At 43.2% G+C, this 24856-nt stretch overlaps 1 protein-coding gene across 1 annotated transcript in view; it reads right to left on the reverse strand.

Annotated features, from left to right (window-relative positions):
• Nucleotides 1–24856, reverse strand: part of LOC126484567 (rho guanine nucleotide exchange factor 18) — a 637896-nt gene that overhangs the window by 67164 nt on the left and 545876 nt on the right. The window contains exons 23-24 of the mRNA XM_050108129.1: nucleotides 24500–24681; nucleotides 133–313 (exon numbers count right to left, since the gene is read on the reverse strand). Coding sequence (XP_049964086.1) covers nucleotides 133–313; nucleotides 24500–24681 — 363 coding nt within the window. The remainder of the gene's footprint in view (nucleotides 1–132; nucleotides 314–24499; nucleotides 24682–24856) is intronic.

Genomic DNA, 24856 nt, shown 5'->3' on the forward strand with positions numbered 1-24856 from the left:
TTTAAGCCAAAAAAAAATCTAAAAAAAAATGTGCTTCTGGATACTTTGGATTCTTGTAACTTTCGAAGGAATGATACCTATTTTGTAAAGTAAACATAAAAACTGTATACAATAACAATATAAATGTTATACCTTTTGTTATTGCCATTGGCAGTTGTTCTTTGTTTGCATTGTCAAATCCTCCAAACGTTTCTGCTCTCTTTGGCAACGTTGGAGAAATATATGCCTCACTCTGATGTTCACCCACGGAGCTTACACTGCGAGAAAGGTTTGTTCCAGAAGCACAAAGTGAGTTAGCCAGTTGGTTAACTTCCTGTAACAATTAAAACGTCTTCCATACTTCCTGTCAATTGTTACATAACATTAATAAATAACCCTAAAATTATTACAGGCAGAAGGTAACCTGTCACACAGATTTATTTATAAAAGCTGTACAGAACTCACAAAAAACTACAGAACTCACAAAAAACTACAGAACTCACAAAAAACTATAGAACTCACAAAAAACTATAGAACTCACAAAAAACCACAGAACTCACAAAAAACTACAGAACTCACAAAAAACTACAGAACTCACAAAAAACTACAGAACTCACCTTATGTGATTTAAGCAAACCATGAAAAATCTAAATCAGGACAAGTGGGCCGATAGGGGAGGATACAGAATTTTTTTCAGGAGAGGGCAGGAGCACACGATCAGGAGGGTGAACATGTCCTTATAGGTTTTTTGAGACTAATTTTAAAATGAAAACTCTCCCTCTGTCTTTTCTTGAGCTGTCAGTGGCGCACACGGGGCAGGGGGGGGGGGGGGCGAGGGGGGGGGGGGGGATGATGACACACATTGCCTGCCTGCCCCCCCCTCCCTCCCCTGCCCTCTGCGTGTATCTGTTCTTGTTACAGATATACAAAAAGGAAGAAGAGAGGGAAGGAAATTACCACTTTTTGCAATTCCCTGACATCTGATAAAATACTTTGATTCTTAAAACCCTCTCCAGAGTCTGACCTGAAAGAATATCCTGGAGAAGTTTTGATTCCCTTTAAATTAATAAATGAAGCAATATCCTTAAGCCTAGCAATAAAAATCTCCTATACTTTACAATAGCTTTTTAGTTATGCATATTATTGTCATAAAATCTAAGCAAAGCTGCCAATGGAAATTTAATAACATGAGTTGCCTTAATGTCTATGTTCCTTTCAAACATATAGCTAACGAAGAGGGCAAGTCAATTATTATCCACAAAGTAGTTAACAATTTTTATTGTAGTCAAATAGGAAACTTACAAGAACATCATTTTTCGACATATGTCTCCTTGCATTTCAATGCACTTGGTCCAGCGTTGTATAAGCTTCCTGAGGCTCTCATAAAAAAAGGTTCTTGATTGAGCTGCGAACCAGGAATGCACTGCTTCTTTACTGCTTTGTACGAGGCAAGTCGACGGCCCCTTAATGCCTGTTTGAGTGGGCCAAACAAGTGACAGTCGGAAGGGGCAAGATCAGGACTACATGGAGGATGATCCAGTACTTCAAATTTGAGTTTCTGGAGTGTTTCTGCAGTGTGAGCAGCAGCGTGCAGATAGGCAGTGTCGTGAAATAACACATCACCTTTTGACAGCAATCCTCGGCATTTGCTTTGAATAGCTGGCTTTAGCCTGGCAGTAAGCATCTCACTGTAACGTTACACTGTTTATTGTTGTGCCCTTTTCCCCCGTAATGTTCCAGTCCTGGACCTTGTGCATCCCAAAAAACTGTAAGCGACAGTTTTCCTGCGGACTGTTGGGTCTTGAACTTTTTCTTGCATGGCGAATTTGGATGTTTCCATTCCATACTCTGCCGTTTACTCTCCATCCCGTAAGGATGGATCCATGTTTTGTCACCAGTATTGATTCTGTCTAAGAAGCTGTCCCCTTCATTAACACAGTGATCCAAATGTTTTCTGCAGATGTCCAAGTGTGTCTGTTTATGCAATTGTGAGAGTTTTTTTGGGACCCATCTTGCACAGACTTTATGAAACCCAAGTGTGTTGTGGGTGATTTCGTAGGCAGAACCGTGACTAATTTGCAGACATTGTGTTACTACGTCGATAGTTAAGCATCTGTCCAAGAGAATCATTTCATGTGAACGTTCAATGGTTTCTTCATTTGTGGCAGCAAAAGGTTGTCTGCCTCCTTCATCGTGTGTAACACTTGTGCGACCATTTCGGAATTTTTTAGTTCATTCGCAGACACTCTGTTGTGGCAAAACACTGTTCCTGTACTGTACTGAAAGTCTTTAATGAATTTTGGCACCTGACACGCCTTCCGACCACAAAAAACGGTTCACTGAACGTTGCTCTTCTTTGGTGCAAATAGACAGTGGAGAAGCCATGATTAACAGCACAGCAGTGATAACGAAACTAACCTATTGAAAATTGCAAAGATATAACAACAAATAAACAAAGCATGCGTCATCATCGTAAAACGACAGTACTACTAAAATAAACAAAAATATAACTAAATTGAGGATAATAATTGACTTACCCTCATAGATATCTGAAATGACGAAGGGCTGCAAGCAACATTTTTAGTGTTGTAATTGTAATGCTTCCTTTATTTTTTCAATCACTCTCATAATACATCAAATGTCTTGGACATATTCCTCCACAGGACCTCCTTCAGCAACAGTATCCTCAAGCCACAGTGCTCAAGCACACACACCAGAACCATAAGTCCAATCATGCTCTAAATTATCTATTAGTCTCTTCTTCTCAGTTATCAGAAAAACAATAATTGGCCAATCCTTTTACATGTCAATCAAATAAGGACTCGATTAATAAAATATTCCAGGCTATTATGCCACTGTCTAAGGGATTTCACTTCAAAACCCAACGTTTCCTCCCTATCTGCGGAGGACATTTTCAAGAGGAATCGTAGCTTTGTTGAAGTCCGATTCCCACCCTGGCTCACTAATGACTAAAGCAAAATTCTGCTTCAGCACAGAGACATGAAGCCACATGTTTTGAAAACGTGACTACAACTGGCCGTTGTCAACTGCTATCATCTGCTGTTACTATCGTCCCATGGTGGAAGACTGGTACTCATCTTCTTCTTCAGTACCAGAATCCAAATTTCATTCAATTTCACGCCCTCCTCCTCCCTATTAAAATCTCTATGGCCTCTCTTTATAGTCTTTCGTGGTATCCATTTGTGTCTGCCATTACTTGAGCCCAGGCAAAATAAATGTGGTTGTCCCCAGACTGTAAAGCATGTTCCGCAACAGCTGGTCTGTCAATCTCTCCTCTTCTGCGATTGCCCTAGTGCTCTTTGAGTCTTTTTTTGACAGTTCTTTTTGTAGTACCCATGCACGCCTCCCCATTGCAACACAGAATCCTATAAATTCCAGCTTTTTCCAATGGGTGGCGAGCATCCTTGGCTGACTTTAGATGATCTTTTATCTTCCGTGTGGGCATGTAAATTACCGTGATGTTCCATTTGCTCAAGATTTTTCCCATGTGATCATTCAAGTCCTTAACAAACGACAGGAAAACTTTTGATTTCACCTGCGCTTGAGCATCACTATGATTTCTATGCGGTGGTCTTAACGCTCTTTTCACCTCAGTGAACCAATAACCATTCTTGAGCAGTGCAGTAGTGAGATGTTTTAATTCCGCATCAAGCAGCTCTGGTTCACAGATTTACCTTGCTCTATCACCAACGTTTCTATGACAGCTCGCTTTTGTTGTGGGTGGTGGTTTGAATCCCGGTGTAGGTAAAAGTCTGTGTGTAGGGTTTTCGGTAAACTGTGTGGCCCAAGCTACAATCTTCTTCTTGAAAACAAGTACATTAAGAAAATTTAATCTTCCGCCTGCCTCATCCTCCTTCGTAAGCTGAATCTTCAGATTCATCCCATTCAGATGTTTGTGAAAACTATCCAGTTCTCCCTACCATGCCGCCACAAAACAAACGTATCACCTACGTAATGGAACCAAATAGTCGGTTTCTTGTTTGCAGTTTCCAATGCCTGCTCCTCGAATTTTTTCATAAAGAAGTTCACTATAACTGGGTTTAAGGGGCTCCTCATAGCAACACCATCAGTCTGTTTCTGCTCCCAGTAGCTGAGTGGTCAGTGCGACAGAATGTGAATCCTATGGGCCCGGATTTGATTCCCGGCTGGGTAGGAGATTTTCTCCACTCAGAGACTGGGTGTTGTGTTGTCCTAATCATGATCATTTCATCCCCATCGACATGCAAGTTGCCGAAGTGGCGTCAAATCAAAAGACTTGCACCTGGCAAATGGTCTACCCAACAGGAGGCCCTAGTCACACGACATTTATTTTTATCCGTCTGTTCATAGAAGTCTTCATTCCATTTGAAATATGTGGTTGTGATGCAATATTTATACAGTTCCGCAACATCGAGGGGAAAAATCCGATTCAGCTGTTCCAGTACTTCACTGAATGGAACCATAGTAAATGGCAACACCACATCAAAACTAACTAATACGTCCTCCGGCTATACCATTATGCCATTTAATTTACTGATAAAACGTGTCGAATTTTTGATATAGGAATCCAATCGGACCACATATGGTCATAATAATGTTGCCAACCGCTGGAAATTATAGGATTCCGTGTCATCGTGGGGAGGTGTATGTGGGTAAAAAAAAAAAAACACTCGAAGAGCACAAGACAAGAGGGGAGACTGACAGAGCAGCGGCTGTGGAACATGATTTACAACACGGGACCACCACACTAACTCTTTTCTTTTGTTTCTCTCCGTCTTTTTAAGTACTTTCTGACATTGCCCCCTTTTTACTATATTAGTGCACTAACATTTGTGACTGGGCACTAACGACCTTAATAGTTGAGCGCCCTTAAAATAAAAAAATTATATAAAAAAAAATAAAACACTACACCGAGAGGCCATAGAGATTGTGGAACACCCCAGGAATTTTAATAGAAAGGAGGAGGGCATGAAATTGAATGAAATTTGGATTTCGGTACTGAAGAAGATGTGTATCAGTCTTCCATCATGGGACGATAGTAACAGTGGAAGCCAGAAGTCAACAACAGCCAGTAGTGCTCATGTATTCAAAACAAATGACGGTAACACCACTGTGCAGAAGTGTAATTTTTTGTAGTCAGTAGCGAGCCACGCTGTGAATCGTATATTCAACAAAGCTACGATCCCCATTGAAAATGTACTCTGCAGATGGGGATGAAATGTTGAGTTTCGAAGTGAAATCTGTTGGACCATGGCGTAATAGCCCAGAATATTTTATTAATTGTGACAGTTCCGGCCGTGAAAGTTTACATCGTACAAATACAGGACTGGTTCCAATGTTCTGCCTCGGATACACTATCTGCAAACCCTGAAAATGATGTCACATCTGAACATGTGATTCAGCTATATGCAGGTGGAAGGTGTACATACATTCTTTCCTGGAGAAGATTTGGCAGTAGCTTTAAAATGCATTTGGGAATGGTGACCTCATTGTAATAATAGCCTATAAAAGGTTATGTTTCATTCTCTGCAAAACTAGAGGAGAACCATATGAGTCCTGGCACACAACTGGCTAAATAAGGGGCACCGGGAAACAGACAGGGAAGGAAGGTAGGTAGGTAGGTAGGTAGGTAGGAAAGAAGGAAGGACATAAGTAACAAATCTGCTCCTGGAAGACCTGTTAGAACAATTCCTCGCAATATTTTATGATAATGGAAATTTCAAGATGGACATATTGCAACAAAGCACTTACACCCTAGCCTAATTTAACAGATTCTGATCTGCACAGCAGTCTGCATTCCTTGATGATGATGTCTGTTTCTTTCAAGAGATCCTAGGACAACCTCTGCATATTTAAAATAAATGCATGTTTATGATCATTTTTGTATGGCAGGAGCTCCATAACACCACAATGGGCAACATGGAACCACATGATGAAATATTAATAATATTAAGTTTTTGAGAACAGGAAGAAAATCTGCTATAAGAAGCTATCACATCAACAATTATTTTGTGTAACTGAGGAAAGAGTGAATGATCTGTGTATATTAGATAAAATAAAGTGACTTCTGCTGAGATCAGCTCTGTAAACATGTCACACTTTCTTCTGGTGGGAATCAATATGTTTCGTCCATAATTTGACATGGGGTTCCAACCCTGTCCACTTATTCTCAGTAATCAGTAATGAAAATTCCTGGTGCAATGTAAATAAATTAACGAGTGAAGATGATGACTAATTGAGTAGTAGAGGCACCAAATCACTGAAATACAAGTAAATGAGCCAGAGATCTTTTCTATCTTTACATACACATCTGTCTGTACAGGTATATTGTCCTGGCTGACTACACTGCACTGGCACTACAGCTTGAATGGGGGTGAGGAGGTTGTGTCAGGTTGGATTGGGCAAGGAGGGAGAGGAGGCTAGGAACAGGAGGGGGGGGGGGGGGGGGGCAGGGAAAGGTGACTCACTGCTGGCAGGGAGATGCAACAGATACTCAGGATAGGAATGTAGCACAGTATCGGTCAGCTCTTTCTGGCATCTAGCAGGGGGAATTGTCTGTGTGTATGGTGAGGGGGAGATAGAAGAAAGGGAAGACTTCAAGGAGAGTGGTGTGTGTACAGATTGTGTGAAGTGAGGAGGCTGAGGCAGGGGTGGAGGTAAGTGTGGGGCAGGGAGTAGTGTGGACTGAGGCAACAAATGGCATCCACAGGCAAATTTCAAATGCTTTCTCCAGTTTAAATACTGACAATCCATTGTTGTAAGGTCACTTTACCACCATTAGCTTCAGTAGTCTCAACATTTTCTGTGGCAGGGATATTAGACATTGGGGTTTTAAAAAATGTGAAAAAATGTATTGGTGCTCTGGGAATGAAGCCCTGAACCTTCCACTGTGATGCTTGGTGATGTACCATGAGCAGAACTCTACCTCCAAATGATGAAAAACTTCATTCATATTTCTGCATTAAATATAGATATATTTAAGTAATGTATTGATTACACACAAATATAGCTTTAATAAATCAGATCAGAGAAATCAATAAAACAGCCATGCTTAATAAATACAGCACACTACGTGACTACTTATAAAGAAACATGAACTGGAAAGGAAGAAGACAGACAAATCAGTGCAAAAAAGGTCAAGAAGGATGAATTCTCATTTAAGTTCCACACAAGCTAAACACAATAACAACAATTATTAAAAATCAGCCAACAGTGATAAAGAATCACGTTTAACTATAAAAGTTGATACAACAATATTACATACAAACATCCAGTAATCAGTGAAGTCAATCCGCACTATAATAAAAGCCTTTATACAGGGTGATTATATTTAAAGTTAAACATTCAAAATGCTGTAGAAATAACACCACTGGTCAGAATGACATCTAATTGCAACGGAATATTATCAGAGAAGGGGGAAAATGTATGGCAGAAGAAAAGAAAATAGTGTGAAAATTTATCAACAGATTGCGCTGTATGTGTCAGAATACGTAAATAAAAACACCTGCCATGTGCACGACCCATTGAAGTTGGTATAAACACGTCAGGTACACAGCTTTTCCTCCTTTCGCGTCTGCCACGTTTACCATGACTGTCTAAATGCAGGATTGTGCTCTGCTTGTAAAGCTGTGTTACAAGAATGATGACTGTGCACACGTCGCTCTGCAGAAGTTCCGGACACTCAAGGGTTTGAAAAAAAGGCGTCAGTCCGATGACTGGCGTGGATCAAGAGAATATGATTCAGAAATTCGAAAAGACATTTTCTTTTGGTGTGCAACATGGTAGAGGGAGGAAACGAATTGATTCGGCGTCAGTGGAAGCAATGGCAAAGCAGTGCAGGAGGAGATGAGTGGTGGTGTGCAAATGTGTAGTGCACAAAGAATTGCCCAAACATTGGACATACCTGTGAGCATAATGCATAAAATCCTACGAAACATCCTTCTTTGCTTTCCATTCAAAAATACCCTCCTGTTGACCTCCCAGCAAGAGAGACTTTGCTTTAGAATTTCTTGCACGCATGGAAGTGGACAATGATTGGACGTGGAAGATTTTGTGGACAGACGAAGCCCACTTCCATCTGACAGGATATGTCAATACACAGAATTGTCGGATATGGGCAATGGAAAATCCACATGCAAACCAACCAGTAGCACTTCATCATGAAAAGGTCACTGTGTGGTGGGGGCTTATGGCATCATTTATCATTGGGGTTTTACTTTTTCGAAGAGAGAGGTGCTTCTGGCCCTGTAACCTCCACTGTCACTGTTAAGCACAACGAGCATCTTTTGCGCAACCACGTTATTCCATCTCTCCAATAGCATGGATGTGTGGATGGCACACCTCCGGACATTAAAAACCCAGTTAAGTAGCTGGATGAAGCGCCATTTCAGAAATGCTAGAATTATCAGCCGCCATTTTCTATAATCTGGCTGTCCCGATCACCTGATCTTTATCTGTGTGACTCCTGGCTGTGAGGCTATCTGAAAGATGTTGTGTTCAGTGTTCTAATTGCAAACTTAGCTGCACTGAAGGCACGCAATGCACAACACATTCTGAAAGTGACCCAGGAAATACTTCGATCAGTTGCAGAACATGCTGTTTCTCGATTTCAATTTGTTACAGAAAACTGTGGACAGCATATTGAACATGCTTTGCACCAATCAAATGGCAATTAATAATCTGATTTAATTTTGATTGATGATTTTATGCGGTTTTTGGCCTCAGGACAATTAAAAACCGATTTTTCTCATCCAATATGATATAACCTGGCTGTGGTGGATGGGCTTATGTAACCAATAGTATCACACCCGTACACCCATGCACTCTTGAGTGGTTAAATTTGTTTAACGGCAAACATATACCTTAGGAACTGTTGTATGATTTATTTGTCATTTGTTGTCTACCATTATTGAATCACAATGCTTACAGTGCCATCTGTTGCTACATTTTTTAACTATTTACTTTTCTTCTGCCATACGCTTTTCCTCTTGCAATTTGGCGTCATTCTGACCAGTGGTATTATTTTTACAGTGGTTTGAAGATTTAACTTTAATTATATTCACCCTGTAAATTATGGCGCCAGGTAAAACAGGCTTTCACAAATATTAATCTATGTAGCATCCATCCTAGTCTGCAGGACAGCTGTACTGACTACTGGATGAAAGTTAAGAGCATGTGGTTGACCATCAAAATATTAAAGTGATTAACTTATTGTCATTAACTACAAAAATTATTTATTTCACAACTGTAATATCTGCCTTAAGGTCATTATCAAGCGATAATTTTGCTTCAAAACAAGTAAAACATTAAAACCCTTGACATGTATTTATGTCATCATCCGAACTGAGCCTTTCCACAATAAGAATACAGCAAGACTAAATGGGCGTGAAGCTCCGTACATTGTGAAATGATGACAGGTACACATGCCAGAGGATTTTAAAGTTTAACATATTCTGAAGCAAAATTACGGCTTGATAATGGCATTATGGCTCAAATTGCAATTGTGAAATAAATAATTTCTGCAGTCAATGGTGAATATCATATCCTTTAAAAATGTTAAAGGAATGTACAACAGGCTGGTGAGTTACATCACTATCAACACCAGAGGAAATGCTGAAGATGAATGACATTTATAAAGATGACATACAAAAGAGCAAGTACACCTCATGCACACATGACTGCTATCTCCAGCCAATCCTCTGACTCTGAAGGGGTAGGATAAGCCTATGACGTGACTGGAATAAGGAGTGCCGGGTGGGTGGAGGACAGGTCTTGCACCTGTGTCTTCCACAGTGATGTGATCGCTGGGATAAGGGGGTTTGATTGGGAGCAGCACATGGATGCACTAATATATTGTGGAGGTAGGATGGGCAACAGAACACCACTTTAGGAGATCTGGGAAGGATCTTTGGCAGGATGTCCCTTATTTCACAGCATGATGATAGATAATCAAAGCCCCGACAAAGGATGTAGTTAAGCTGTTCCAGTCCAGGGTGGTAAGAGATGTCAGTTGTCGAAATGCAGTTACTGTTAGTGGTTGGTGGGATTCATTGGACAGTGGTGACGATAAAGCCATAAGAGAGGTGGTGGTCAATGTCAAGGAAGGTGGCACGCTTAGTTGACTAGGACAGGAGAAGCGGATGAGACAGAAGCATCAACAGTGACAAGAACTCCCTTGCTCAGTACGCTGAAGGTCTTTGCCCAATCCGCCCAACCAGCACTCCTTATTCCAGTCACGTCGTAGGTTTATCCTACCCCTTCAGAGGCCGGGCCACTTTTTTTTTTTTTTTTTTTTTTTTTGTGGTTTTAGGGCGCACAACTTCAACAGTCATTAGCGCCCAGACTACGTTAGGAATGCACCGCGAGTCACAAGTTTAAAACAGCAACGAAACGGAAAACACGATAAAAGACAGACTGACAGGCATAGGATAAAAAAAAAAAACAGCATAATCAAATGTCCTTAGAGAGGGTTGTCAAGTTGATAAAATGAAGGACGCGAGCAGCTGCTCGTGGGTCATCCGCTAAAATGGCATCTAGAGTACATGGCAGGCCAAGATCAAGACACAGTGTGTTAAAATCCGGACAGGACGTTAAAATGTGGCGGACCGTCAGCAATTGCCCACATGGGCAGAACGGCGCCGGCGCAGCCGTCAGCAGATGGCGATGGCTGAACCGGCAGTGTCCAATTCGTAACCAGGCCAAAACTACCTCCTCCCGCCGAGAAGGGCGTGAGGAGGACATCCAAGCCGCAGGAAGAGGTTTCAAGGCCCGAAGCTTGTTGTCTGTAAGTGCAGCCCAATCGGCATGCCACAGCGATAAAATGCGCCGACAAATGACCCTGCTACAATCTGACGAAGGGACACAACAAGAAGCTGTCCGAGGCTGGAGGACCGCAGCCTTGGCCACGGCATCTGCAGCTTTGTTCCCAGGGATACCGTCATGGCCAGGAACCCACATAAAGCTAACCGGAGAACCGACGTCCACCAGCTGCTGAAGAGAGCGTTGGATCCGGTGCAGGAAAGGGTGAACCGGGTACGGATCACTGAGGCTCTGGATGGTGCTCAGGGAATCGGAGCAGATGACATATGCAGAATGTCGGTGGCGGCAGATGTAAAGAACAGCCTGGTAGAGGGCAAAGAGCTCAGCTGTGAAGACCGAACAATGGCCATGGAGCCGGTATTTGAAACTTTGTGCCCCGACAATAAAAGAACACCCGACCCCGTCATTGGTCTTAGAGCAATCTGTATAAATGAAGGTCATATTAATGAACTTCGAACGAAGTTCGACAAAACGGGAGTGGTAGACTGAACCGGGGGTAACCTCCTTTGGGAGCGAGCAGAGGTCAATGTGGACGTGAACCTGAGCCTGGAGCCAAGATGGCGTGTGGCTCTCGCCCACTTGAAAGGTTGCAGGGAGTGAAAAATTAAGGTGTTGAAGGAGGCGACGAAAGCGAACTCCAGGGGGTAGCAGGGCAGAGACATACAACCCGTATTGATGGTCGAGAGAGTCATCAAAAAAGAAACGATAAGACGGGTGGTCGGGCATTGCCAGTAGCCGACAGGCATACCGACAAAGCAGTATATCGCGCCGGTAGGTGAGTGGCAATTCACCAGTGTCAGCATGAAGACTCTCGACGGGACTAGTATAAAACGCTCCAATCGCAAGTCGTAAACCCCGATGTTGTATGGAGTTGAGGCAGTGTAAGATGGATGGTCGTGCAGTGGAGTATACGAAGCTCCCATAATCCAGCTTGGAGCGGACGATCGACCGATATAGGCGAAGTAGGACTGTTCGATCCGCTCCCCACGACATACCACTGAGAACACGGAGGACATTTAGAGAACGGGTACAACGGGCAGCCAAATATGACACATGTGGAGACCAGCTAAGTTTCCTGTCAAATGTAAGACCTAAAAATTTTGTTGTCTCCACGAATGGGAGAGCAACGGGACCGAGTCGTAAGGACGGTGGGAGAAACTCTTTGTAGCGCCAGAAGTTAATACAGACCGTCTTCTCGGCAGAAAAACGGAAGCCATTGGCGACACTCCAGGAGTAAAGACGGTCAAGAGAACGCTGAAGACAGCGCTCCAGGAAACACGTACGCTGCGCGCTGCAATAGATGGTAAAATCGTCCACGAAAAGGGAGCCTGATACATCAGCTGGGAGGCAATCCATTATTGGATTGATCGCTATGGCGAAGAGAGCGATGCTCAAAACAGAGCCCTGTGGCACCCCATTCTCCTGGCGAAAGGTGTCTGACAGGACAGAACCCACACGTACCTTGAACTGTCGATCAATTAAAAAGGAACGAATAAAAAGAGGGAGGCGACCGCGAAGGCCCAATGTATACATGGTGCGGAGAATGCCCGCCCTCCAACAGGTGTCGTAAGCCTTCTCCAAATCAAAGAACACAGCCGCGGTCGGGCGCTTCCGCAAGAAGTTATTCATAATGAAGGTCGACAAGGTAACCAGATGGTCAACAGCAGAGCGGCGCCTACGAAATCCACATTCTACATTGGTAAGTAGGCGTCGCAACTCGAGCAGCCAAACCAAACGAGAGTTAACCATTCGCTCCATCACTTTACAGACACAGCTGGTAAGCGAGATGGGTCGATAACTGGAAGGCAAGTGCTTGTCCTTTCCCGGCTTAGGGATCGGGACAACAATAGACTCGCGCCAGCATGCGGGAACATGTCCCTCAATCCAGATGCGATTGTAAGTACGAAGAAGAAAACCTTTACCCGCAGGAGAAAGGTTCTTCAGCATCTGAATATGAATAGAATCAGGCCCTGGAGCTGAGGACCGTGATCGGCCAAGTGCGTTTTCGAGTTCCCGCATGGTGAATGGGGCATTATAACTTTCACGATTCGAGGAGCGGAAGTTAGGTGGCCTAGCCTCCTCTGCCTGTTTGCGGGGAAGGAAGGCAGGGTGGTAATGAGCGGAGCTCGAAACCTCTGCGAAAAAGCGGCCGAAGGCATTGGAGACGGCCTCAGGGGCCACAAGGACGTCATTCGCGACCGTCAAGCCAGAAACTGGTGAGTGGACCTTAGTGCCAGATAGCCGGCGCAGGCTACCCCAGACAACAGAAGAAGGAGTAAAACTGTTGAAGGTGCTTGTGAAAGCAGCCCAGCTGGCTTTCTTGCTTTCTTTAATAATACGACGACACTGTGCACATAATCGTTTATAATTGATACAATTCGCCACTGTAGGGTGGCGTTCAAAGGTGCGTAAAGCACGTCGACGAGCACGTAAAGCGTCTCTACATGCTGCGGTCCACCAGGGGACCGGTACGCGACGTGGAGAAGAAGTAGGGTGAGGGATGGAATATTCAGCAGCAGTGAGAATGACTTCCATGAGGTGTGCGACCTGACGATCGCAGCTTGTGAAGGTTTGATCCTGAAAGGTCGCCCTGGAAGAGAAGAGCCCCCAGTCTGCTTTGGAGATGGTCCAACTAGATGAGCACGGAGAGGGGGTATGCTGCAGGAGATGGATAACACACGGGAAGTGGTCGCTCGAATATGTATCAGAAAGTACATACCACTCAAACCGGCGTGCAAGTTGGGGAGTACATATAGAGAGGTCTAAATGGGAATAGGTGTGAGATGTGTCCAAAAGAAAAGTAGGGGCGCCAGTATTGAGGCAGACAAGATTGAGCTGGTTGAAAAGGTCTGCTAACAGGGAGCCCTCGGGCAGGATGATGGAGAGCCCCAACGGGGATGGTGGGCATTGAAGTCTCCAGTTAACAAAAGTGGTGCAGGTAGCTGAGCAATAAGTTGCATCATGTCTGCCCTGGTAACGGCAGACGATGATGGAGTGTAAACGGTACAAATGGAAAATGTAAAAGTGGGGAGAGTAATGCGGATGGCAACAGCCTGCAGGCCGGTGTGCAATGTGATGGGATCGTAGTAAATATCATCCCGGACCAGCAACAGAACCCCTCCATGAGCCGGGATACCTACCTCAGGAGGTAGGTCAAAATGCACAGAGGTGTAGTGTACCAAGGCAATTTGATCGCATGGGCGTAGCTTCGTTTCCTGGAGGGCTACGACGAGCGGACGGTGCAAGCGGAGCAGCAACTTCAAGTCCTCTCGGTTGGAGCAAATGCTGCGAATATTCCAGTGAATAAGTGCCATCGTAAGAAGAAAAGGAAGATGAAAGAAGGGGTCACCTCGAAGGCCGCTGAGGGCCTGGCTTCGAGCGAGCACTGCCGCCGCTATCAGTAGGCGGACAGTCATCGTCCATTGGTTCTATAGGTTCATCGGCCATCTTGGTAAGATGGCCGGGAGGGGGAGTTTCCTCCGCCGGTGAATGGCCAGATGTTCGGCTACCAGCGGTGCGGCCAGGCGAAACGGATGACGGCCTGGGGCGGCAACCGCTGGGTGGCGCAGGAGAAGAAATGCGCTGTGGCGGAGAAGGAGAACTGTGCTTCCTATGAGCCTTCTTGGAAGGTCTTTTGGTGGAAGTACCGGTCGATGGCTGGGAGGTCGAGGTACGTAGGAAGTCTGCACGGGACGGTTCCATCTTGAAGGCCCGTGCATCTGACTTATGGGTCTTCGTCTTAGCAGAAGCTGATGAAGGGGCAGGTGTCTGTGGGGTGATGGGAGGAAGAGGAGACGTCGACCGCGCGATCTTAGAACTGGCCGAACGGACTACCGTGGCGCTGAAGGTCAGATCGCATGTCTGGGTTGCCACCTCCCTGGTAGTCCGAGGAGAGGCGAGGACAGTACTGTATTTCCCCGCTGGGAGCAGCGTGGGCTTCCTACTAGCCAATAGCTTGCGAGCAGCTGAGGTGGACACTTTCTCTTTGACCCGAATTTCTTGGATACAGCGTTCTTCCTTATAGACGGGACAGTCGCGGGAGGATGCGGCACAGTTCACACAACGAGGAGACGGAGGTGGACAGTCACCCTCATGGGCATCCCTGCCACAAGTGACACATTTAGCCGCATTGGAACAAGACTGTCGAGTGTGATTGAAACACTGACACTGGTAGCAGCGCGTAGGTGTCGGGACATAGGGGCGAACAGAAATAACCTCGTAGCCCGCCTTGATGCACGATGGCAGCTTAACACTATCAAAGGTCAAGAAAAGTGTCCGGGTCGGTACAAGGTCATTGTTGACCTTTTTCATGACCCTATGGATAGCCGTCACGCCCTGCTCAGGGAGGAAAGATTGAATCTCCTCATCAGTCAATCCGTCGAGGGATCTAGTACAGACCACACCACGAGACGAATCCAAAGTTCGGTGAGCCTCCACCCGGACAGGGAACGTGTACAGGAGTGTGGCCCGAAGCAGTTTTTGTGCCTGAAAGGTGCTCTCAGTTTCTAATAACAAGGTACCATTATGCAACCTGGTATAAGACTTGACAGATCCGGCTATGGCATCTACGCCCTTCTGGATAACGAAAGGGTTGACAGAGGAAAAATCCTTTCCATCCTCAGATCGAGTAACGACGAGGAACTGTGGGGTAGGCGGTAGTACTTTCGTCACTGGGGGCTGGTCATGTTTCCGTTTGTGGGCAGAAGTCGAGAGAGAAGAAGAGAAATCCATTGCGGAGGAATCCCCCATGATTGCCAGCGTCTCCGATGGCGCGCTCCTTCCTTAAGGGGACCCTCTCAGAGGGCACTCCCGCCTTAGGTGAATGTTTACACCTCAGGTCACACCTCCCGAGAAACAGACGGAGGGACCAATCGGCATGGTCAGAAGGTATCAGCTCAGGCAATCACCCCTCCCTGGGCCTGGCCTTTACCAGGGGGTACGTGCGTGCCTTACTTGTCTACCCAGGGCGGGGAATTACGCGTTACCCCGTCACCGGCTACGCATGTGAACGCGTGGGTCAGCCTTCAGGCGCGCACAGGGAGGAAGAAAGAAGAAGAAAAAGAAAAGAGAGAGGGAGAGAGAGGACAGACTGTCTCAAACGCCGAGGCGGAGACCAGAGAAGGCAAGGAGAAGAAGGCAAGGAGAAGAAGGCACGGAGAAGAAGGCAAGGAGAACAAGGCAAGGAGAACAAGGCAAGGAGAACAAGGCAAGGAGAACAAGGCAAGGAGAACAAGGCAAGGGAAAGAGTAAGGAAGACAGTGAAATGGAGAAGAACAAAGAAAGGAACCAATCAAAGAAGGAAGAAACAAGAAGTGAAAAACCAAAAAGACCACAAATATAGGTCGTGGGACCATCTGTCTCCGGACGCAGGCGCTAACTACCCCCTTGAGGGGGATGGACTCCTTTTAGTCGCCTCTTACGACAGGCAGGAAGACCTCGGGCCTATTCTAACCCCCGGACCCGCAGGGGGAAACGGGCCACTTGTGAAAGCAGCCATGTCACATAGCAGCTCTGCCGCAATCATATCTCAGCCTTTCTTTTTTTTTTTTTTTTTTTTTTTTGTATGTCCACCAACCAGCTGTCCACCAGGATGACTGGCCACTGCCAAAATGTGACCACCAGCAAAGTGGGTCTCCCTGTGCCACAACATGCAGCTAAACGTAACATGCTTGATTTCAATAGTTGCTTCATAACCCAACTCCCTTGTCCAGAATGTTGAAGGTTTCATAAAGACCTTCATTGACAGGCACTACCCCCAGATCTAGTTCGCAAACAAATTTCCCATGAGATATCCCCAAACACCCCCATCCCCCAGCATATCCAAGAAACAGCTACAAAGGAGCATCCCCTTCATCACACTATATCTTTCTGGAGTGGAACAAATGTACCACATCCTCCATCAGAGCTTTGGTTATCTATCAATATTCCCTGAAATAAGGGACATCCTACCCAACATTTTTCTACCTATCCTAAATTGGCATTCCGTCACCCAGTCAACCTCCACAACATCCTAGTCCACCCCTATGACACTCCCAAACCCAGCCCCTAACCACAGGGATCATATCCCTGCAGAAGACCCAAGTGCAAGACCCACCCAATCCACCTGCTCAGCACCTCATACTCCAGTCTGTGACGGGCAAATCCCACTTGTGAAAGCACCCATGTCATATACCCCCCCCCCCCCCCCCCTTTTCCCCCAGCCTCTAAATGCTGTCCTGCTGCATTGTAGTCCCTGCAAGCTCTGCAAGACATCATCCTAGCCACACTATCCCTCCCCGTTTAGCCAAAAGCTCAATGTGTAACAATATTTTTGTTGTGCCTGTCTGCAACTCAACGTGTCATCTTTATGGCGGGTAGCAAACTATACTTTTCATAATAATGTTAATATTCCAACCTGGAATTTCCACTGTTTGACATTTATGAAGATAGTGAACAACATTAATTATCAAGAATTTGCAAATGATTTTTGTAATATGACAGTTAAACAGAAATTAACACGATTTTGGAAAAAGGAGTCTAGCAGCAGTGTACTGCAGCTACTTAGCTGTAGCAGTCATTTACACTTCATATTTTCTGCACTACATAAAATTCCTAGGCCTGATGGAATCCCTGTCAGATTCAATACAGAATTTGTTGCTGTCTTATCCCCTCTTTTAACTTCAATACATTGCAGATACTTGAACAAAGAAAAGTGTGCCCTGCAGTTGGAAGACAGCACAAGTCTCACTCATATACTAGAAATATATCAGAAGTGATTCATAAAACAATTTCATATCAGTGACAGTCTTCTCTTCTGAAATCTCAGAGCACAGTCTGGGCTCAAACATAGTGAGGTTGTCTAACGGAATGGCCTCCACCATGCTGACCAATACAGGTTCTGAAAACACTGACCATGCCAAACTCAACTTGTGCTCTTCCCACATAACACCATGAAAATTATGGATCAAGGCAATCAACTGCATGCAGTATTTCTTGACTTCTGAAAAACTCTCGACTCAGTACAACAACAAATCTTATTAACTGAAGTATTATCATACAGGGTATCAAGTGAAATATTTGACTGGATGTATGATTTCTTGAAAGGAAGTAAGCAGTATGCCAGCCTGGATGGAGAGTAATTGGTAGGTGTAGAAGTAACTGCATGTGTGCCCTAGGAAAATGTGTATGCATCATTGGTGTTCATGCTGTGTACTGACCTATTGGCCCAGGAAATATTATTATAACTCAATCAGATCTTGATAAAATTTCAAACTGGTGCAAGTACTGGCAGCTTGCTTCAAATGTTCAGAAACTGAAAATTGTGCATTTCCAAAATGCAAAAATACAGTATCATATGACTATGATATCAGTGAATCCTAATTATAAGGGGCGTTCAAAAAGAAACAAGCCAGAGGCATAATTTCAGAAACAAGTACCTGTATGTTAGAAGTATTGACCCTGGCTGTTAAGACACTTGTCCCACTGTGACACAAGACAGTGAATGGCTGTCTCATAAAATTCCTGGGGCTGTGATGTGAACCAGTTCTGAACATACAGCTGGACCTCCTTCTGATTCACTTCCTGCAGCAAGGGACAACACTGAATGCCCAGTGTTACTCTCAAACCTCAACCACCCTTCCCCAACCGATCAAATCAAAATGACCAGGCAATCTCACCCGTGGGGTGACAATGCAAAGCCTCATACGGCCAATACAGTCGCGGCACTCGTGCAGAAATTCAAATGGGAGGTTCTTGGCCACCCTCCATACAGTCTGGACCTCTCCCCCTGTGATAACACCATTTTTGGTCCCCTCAAAAAGGCTCTGAAGGGTAAATGATTCACCTCGGACGACGATGTCCAGCTGTATGTATGTGCAGAACTGATTCACATTGCAGCCCCAGGAATTTTATGAGATATCCATTCACTGCCTTGTGTCACAGAGGGACAAGTATCCCAACAGTCAGGGTCAATACTTCTAACATACAGATACTGGTTTCTGTAATTATGCCTCTGGCTTGTTTCTTTTTGAATGCCTCTTATACATTCAGACAACTAAAATGCCTTAGTGCAACAATTTTTGGGAATGTGAAATGGAATGATCACAAAGGCTCAGTCATAGCAGGTGGAAGACTTGGGTTCATTCATAAGGTACTGAGAAAATTCAGTCAGTCTGCAAAGAAGAAGGCTTATGAAACACTGGTGCAATTCATCCTAGAACACTGCTCAAGTGTGTGGAATCTGTACCAAACAGGACTGACAGGATAATGGCATGAAAATGCTGGAAAACTTGAACTGGAAGTTCCTTGGAGATAGGTGTCAACTAACCTATGAAAACCTGCTTGCAAAGGTTGAAGAATCTGTGTAAGTGAGGAATCCAGTAGGACATTACAGTCCCCCACATTTCACTTCCTTAGGGACCAAAAAGACAATATTAAACTGGTCACAGCATGCACCAGAGGTATTTAAACAGTCACTTCCCCTGAGCTGCATACAGGAATGGGAAAGAAAGAAATCCTGGTGTGGTACAATGGAAAGTACCCTCTGCCACACATTTAACAGTGGTTTGCAGAGTAAGGATGTAGCTGTAGATTGTAATAAACTTCTGGGTGAAGATACAAAAATATATGGACTAGGGTAGAATACTGAACATTTTTTCTGCTATTACATAGTTTTGTACTTTCTTTAGTACAAAGTCTCTTCAGCTGCATGTGGATACTTTTGGAGGGCTGTGTTGTTGTATATACATGAACTTGCATCTGCGAATTGCCATCTTTTAATGAATTAGACACAAAGAAATAGCTCATCTGCAGGACAAAGAGAGAAGGTATCCATTATGACCTTTTTGATAGAGTAATACAAAATTTTAATGGAGCCATCAAACCAGTCTCAGGACTGAAAACCACCACCACCACCACCACCACCACCACCACAGTCATAAACAACACTTCAACTCTCAAGATAGCAAACAGAATACTTTATTTGGCTATTTGGTATAAACACAATTTACTCTTAAATGTCTAGTATTTACCTTTGAAAGTAAAAGAATGATAATGAGGTTTGCAGTTTTACATGGTACACAGTACATCAACTGGTACTGTTTGATTCTAGTTGCTTCATTCAGCACCCAAACATGTTGTGGCTACAACTTTCAGAAGGAAACATTTAATGTGTCACTGCAATTGTTTCTACAGGGTGTACTAGGAACAATTGTCAGTATTAAGTAATCATTTGAAACAAAAAAGTCCAGTAAACATAGGCTCCAAAATGCCTACCTTAAGAGCAATGAGCAGGTCTTCATCTTTAATGTGAAACATATCTCTTCTACTGAACAACTGCTCATAGCTCTTTACGTACACATTTTAGAGTCCATGTTTACCAGATTTTTTTTGCTTTGAATGATATTTCCTGTCATGTCCATGAACACTGACAATTCCTCCTGGGACACTATATATCATGACAAAACTGAAGCCTAAGTTATAAAAACTTATTTGCTTCAGTGACTTTCTTTTTAAAGAGTTTAAGTTTAAAGTTCATACAATAGTGTGATTATTACAGATTAAATACTTTCTCATATCATAGAAGAACTTGGGAAGAAGTCAGACAAAGTTGTGTATATTGAATCATTTTGGCAGTGTCCAGGAGAGGATTTAGGAAACCACAGACAAATTGAAAGGCTTCAATGCAATTACATTTTTTTTTTCACAGCACTGTTCACTTTCAGCTGTTGTTTCACTCTAAGTAGTAATACTTTTTACTTTACAAAGATTGTATTCAGTCCCACAGTAACCTCATAATACCGACCAGCTACTACATCATTTTCTCCCACTTTCATCACGTGGAGGTTGTACAGAGGGGCATGGGGTTATCAGAATGCTCTATCAGCTGTGGTCAGCTTTCCAGACCTTGCATCTATTACCTGTAATTAAAGTAGCTTCTCAACTGGCATTTGGAGGCTAAGTGCACCCTGTTCTATCCCTCCAACCATGGAACAAGGAACAATCCCTAGAAGTACTGGAAATTCAAAATGGGTTCTCTGGATGGTAGACTGACATGCTGGCTCTCATCTAAGATGTGCTGCACAGTAATACATTTCTTCTATTTTCTTTATGATTACCCCATGCCTCACAAATTTGCTTTGTTAATTCTACAATAGTATGAATATAGAAAAAATACAAAACCACAGCCTGAAAGATAAAAACAACTTAAATACCATGGTACCTGATGGAGGATGGATATGGATATTGTGTTATGGGCGCTCAACAGTGTAGTCTTTAGCGCTCGAAAGGTACCTGAGTATTCTCACCTGAGAGAATATGGAAGGTTTAGGTTTTGGCAGTGCTACTGATACCACATTCTCAGTGATATCCACGCAGCTGGGGGCAGTCACTCACACCTCTACACGAGAATGAGGTGAATGTTTTCATAGGCCATGTTACATCACCTGGGTGTGGCCAATCACCTCTTACCATAGATACAAGAAGGCAACCAATGCACTACAAGTCACTTGTGGCACTATGCTTGCATACTGCCTAGCTATGCAATCTGCTAAGACTGTTTCTATCATACAAAACACTGCTATATTACTTAGACTCTGCTCATGAACCCTACTGTGATTACTGGTCATTGCACTGTTGACAACTCTTGATCATGGACTGGTTTTCGATGTGAATAGATTCTTGTCACGGCACTGGGGGATAATGTGTCCAATCTTCTAAATTACTGGTATTCTGCTCTTGTGCAATAAAGCACAGCTGTGGTCAACATTAAATTGGCCACGAGGTATTTTGAACAGTGTGTATGAATGAGTAACCAGAGAAATGGACTAGTAATTTCTAAAGACTTGGCAATGACAAATGTATTTGTAAGAACAAAAATTACAACAGTACCTGCAGCAAATTGGGCAACTGCAATGGTGGGACATAAAAGCTAGAAGTGCAGTAGAAGAAGGAAGAAGGAGTGAAACTTTATTATGCAACAGAAAGCACACTTGACCATCCATCAGAAGCTGTCTTCACCACCACAGCATCCTGCAGGTCTTATATCTGCATTCCCAGCATTGTATGATGATTATGAGGACTGGGAATCTGTACAAAATGAAACAGAGCCTCACATCATTTACAGTAAAGGAAGGAAGGAAAGTTGGGTTTAATGTCCCATTGAGATCAAGGTCATTAGAGATGGAGCACAAGCTCGGATTGTGTCAAGGATGGGGAAGGAAATCGGCCATGCCCTTTCAATGGAACCCTCCAGGCATTTGCCCGGAGTGATTTAGGGAAGTCATGGAAAATCTAAATCTGGATGGTTGGACGGGGATTTGAACCGTTGTACTCCTGAGTGGGAGTCCAATGTGCTAACCACTCCGCCACCTCGCTCGGTTATGGTACAGAAAGTGTATAGTAAGGAAGTACTCTTTTCCCGGTGTGGTCAAGATATATTTCAGTTACTGTATAAGCAGTAGACCTTCATTCACTGTAACATAGAAATATGTGAATTGCGAGTGGTACTATCAAAGGTACATGTGCGCCAAATGCTCATTTCACTGTTATCAGTGTCAGTCGTCATATACAGGTTCATCAATTTGTGTTTCATCCTCCATGAAGCATGCGAATTATCGGGTCTTACCCTTGAATAAGTATTGCAAATTGCTTAGACTGTGGAGGTCACTTAACAGGCCGATGCACAAGAGGTTCAACCTCGAGAAATAGCAAAGGTGTTACCTTTGGGTATTTCAAATGCTAGTGTGATGTCAAAACAACAGCCTGACTTCAGATGACAACAAACACCTACCAAGAATACAGTCCAGTTTTCTTGGCAGAGAACAGCAACTTTTCCACCTAGGAAAACACATCAGAGGAAGTTAATAGCTCAGCACAGTCAGAAATTGAGTGTCATAGCCAGCAAGCTTGGTACTTCTCTGAATATCCTGCTATCAAAGTGGTTATTAACACACTAGAAGTTCACTGTTTATTGAACATGTAACACAAAGTTTGCCAATCAAATGCCTTCCCCTGATCTTCAGTCCTACAACAGGTTTGATAAAGGTCTCCAAGAGTCTATTCTGTGTAAGCCTCTTAATTTCTGTTTAACTACTGCAACATTCATCTATTTTAACCTGCTTATTGTAACAAGCCTTGGTCTCCTCCTACAGTTTTTAGCCTCACACTTAATTCCTTTGTGCCTGAGGATTGTAAGTTGTCATATAATTTTTTTTCTCCATTTCAATTCATTGATTCATTGATTCAGTAACTCTTTGTTGGTTACTTGCTCTATCCATACAATCTTCAGCATCCTTTTATAGCACCAGATTTCAAGAGCTTCTATTTTTTTCTTCTGTGAACTCTTTATCACCATAATTTCGCTTGTGTACCAGGCTACACTCCACACAAGTACCTTCAAAAAAGATCACTTGCTGCTTAAATTTATATTTGATGATAACAAATTCCTCTTTTCCAGAAATGACTTTTTGGCTACTCCCAGTCTGAATATCATATCCTCTTTACTTTGGCCATCATCAGTTACTTTGTTGCACTATTAGCAAAACTAATCTATTACTTTTAGGATCTCATTTCTTCATCTAATTCCCTGAGCATCACCTAATTTAATTTGACTACTTTCCATAACCCTTATTTTACTTTTGTTGCTGTTCATCTTATGTCCTTCAGCCTATAACTATTGCCCAATTTTTCTACAACAATACAGGTGTTTAATCAGTTATCTATAAGGACTCAATGAATATACATTCTCTGAACAGGTATGATCAGAATTATGGGAGCCCTGACATAACTAAATATGAGTGTCGGCAAGAAATGTATGCCCCAGAACATCCTTAAACAGTAGTTGCTAAAGCTTCAGACACTTAACTGTTGCAAGAATGGAAAAGACAGACTTCAAAACAGTTGAACACCTGGTACGGTAGTTAAGAACTGCCGTGAAAGGGATACACAGCATGCAGAAGAAGATTGTTTTATCTGTTTCATAAGCAGTCACTGAACGGAATAAAATATTCTGAATAACTAAATCTGAGGCCACAGTTATAGGGGAAGCATAGATAAGTTGTGCTTCTAAAGAGACTCCCTTGAAGCCACCTTAAGCTCTAAATATTACGTACATGAAATACAGGAATCTCATGAAATTTATGCCATTAATTTACCATCCATTTTACACAAATCTGATTCACAAAGAGGAGAGCCAGAGTGCTCATCAACAACAATAGCAGTGCCAACAGGCTGAATAAGATGGAGAGCCATGTATGTTTCTTGAGACAAATTCTGAGTCATGCTTCACACAGGTGAAGTTTTACATTTTTAAGCAAATCTTTTTGTGAAACTATAAATAATTCTACACTTACTTACTATATATTGTACTATTATGACTTAGAAAGGAAGAGCATGAGGAAATAAAAGCAAAACCTTATTAAAGAGGACCCCTGAAGGGACCAAGTACTACATAATCAGTGGCTTCCAGATATAAATAGTTCCTGTACAGGAGAGTGAAAACTGCATCACATATCAGATTACATCAAGCCAAAGAAATTGCCACTTGTTCAATTTTGCACATGAAGTGCATTTACTTATATGGCTTCTACATATTTCATGTTTTATTGCAAATAATTTTTTCTTTTATGATGCAAACTTAAAATTCACTATAACATAGGACTGAACAACTGAATTAAAACAAAGTAATCTTAGTGCTCTTGGGCACTGATACAATAATTATACTTACATGCACTGCTGACTTCACTTCTTGCCATATCACTGAACTGTCAGTATCTTCTGACATCAAACTAGTGTAATTTGGTGGATTCAGTATGTTCTCAACGCCAGCTGCTGCCAATAATTTCTGTTGCAAAGCCATTTTTTCTTCCAGTATTTGGGCCTGTTCAAGATCCTTCTGTCGAAGCATACCTGACAAAGTAGAAATACTGTCATAATCATAACTGTAAGAGACAAAACCGTTACAGATGAGTGCTGGCACTTAGGTCTGAACTATACTCATTTCTATCTAAAATAAAGAGGTTGAATCACACATATCATACAAAGGGCTAATACTGATTATGAAATGTAGTCCTGCACATAAATA

This window comes from Schistocerca serialis, chromosome 6 (genome assembly GCF_023864345.2).
Source record: "Schistocerca serialis cubense isolate TAMUIC-IGC-003099 chromosome 6, iqSchSeri2.2, whole genome shotgun sequence".
Taxonomy (NCBI): domain Eukaryota; kingdom Metazoa; phylum Arthropoda; class Insecta; order Orthoptera; family Acrididae; genus Schistocerca; species Schistocerca serialis.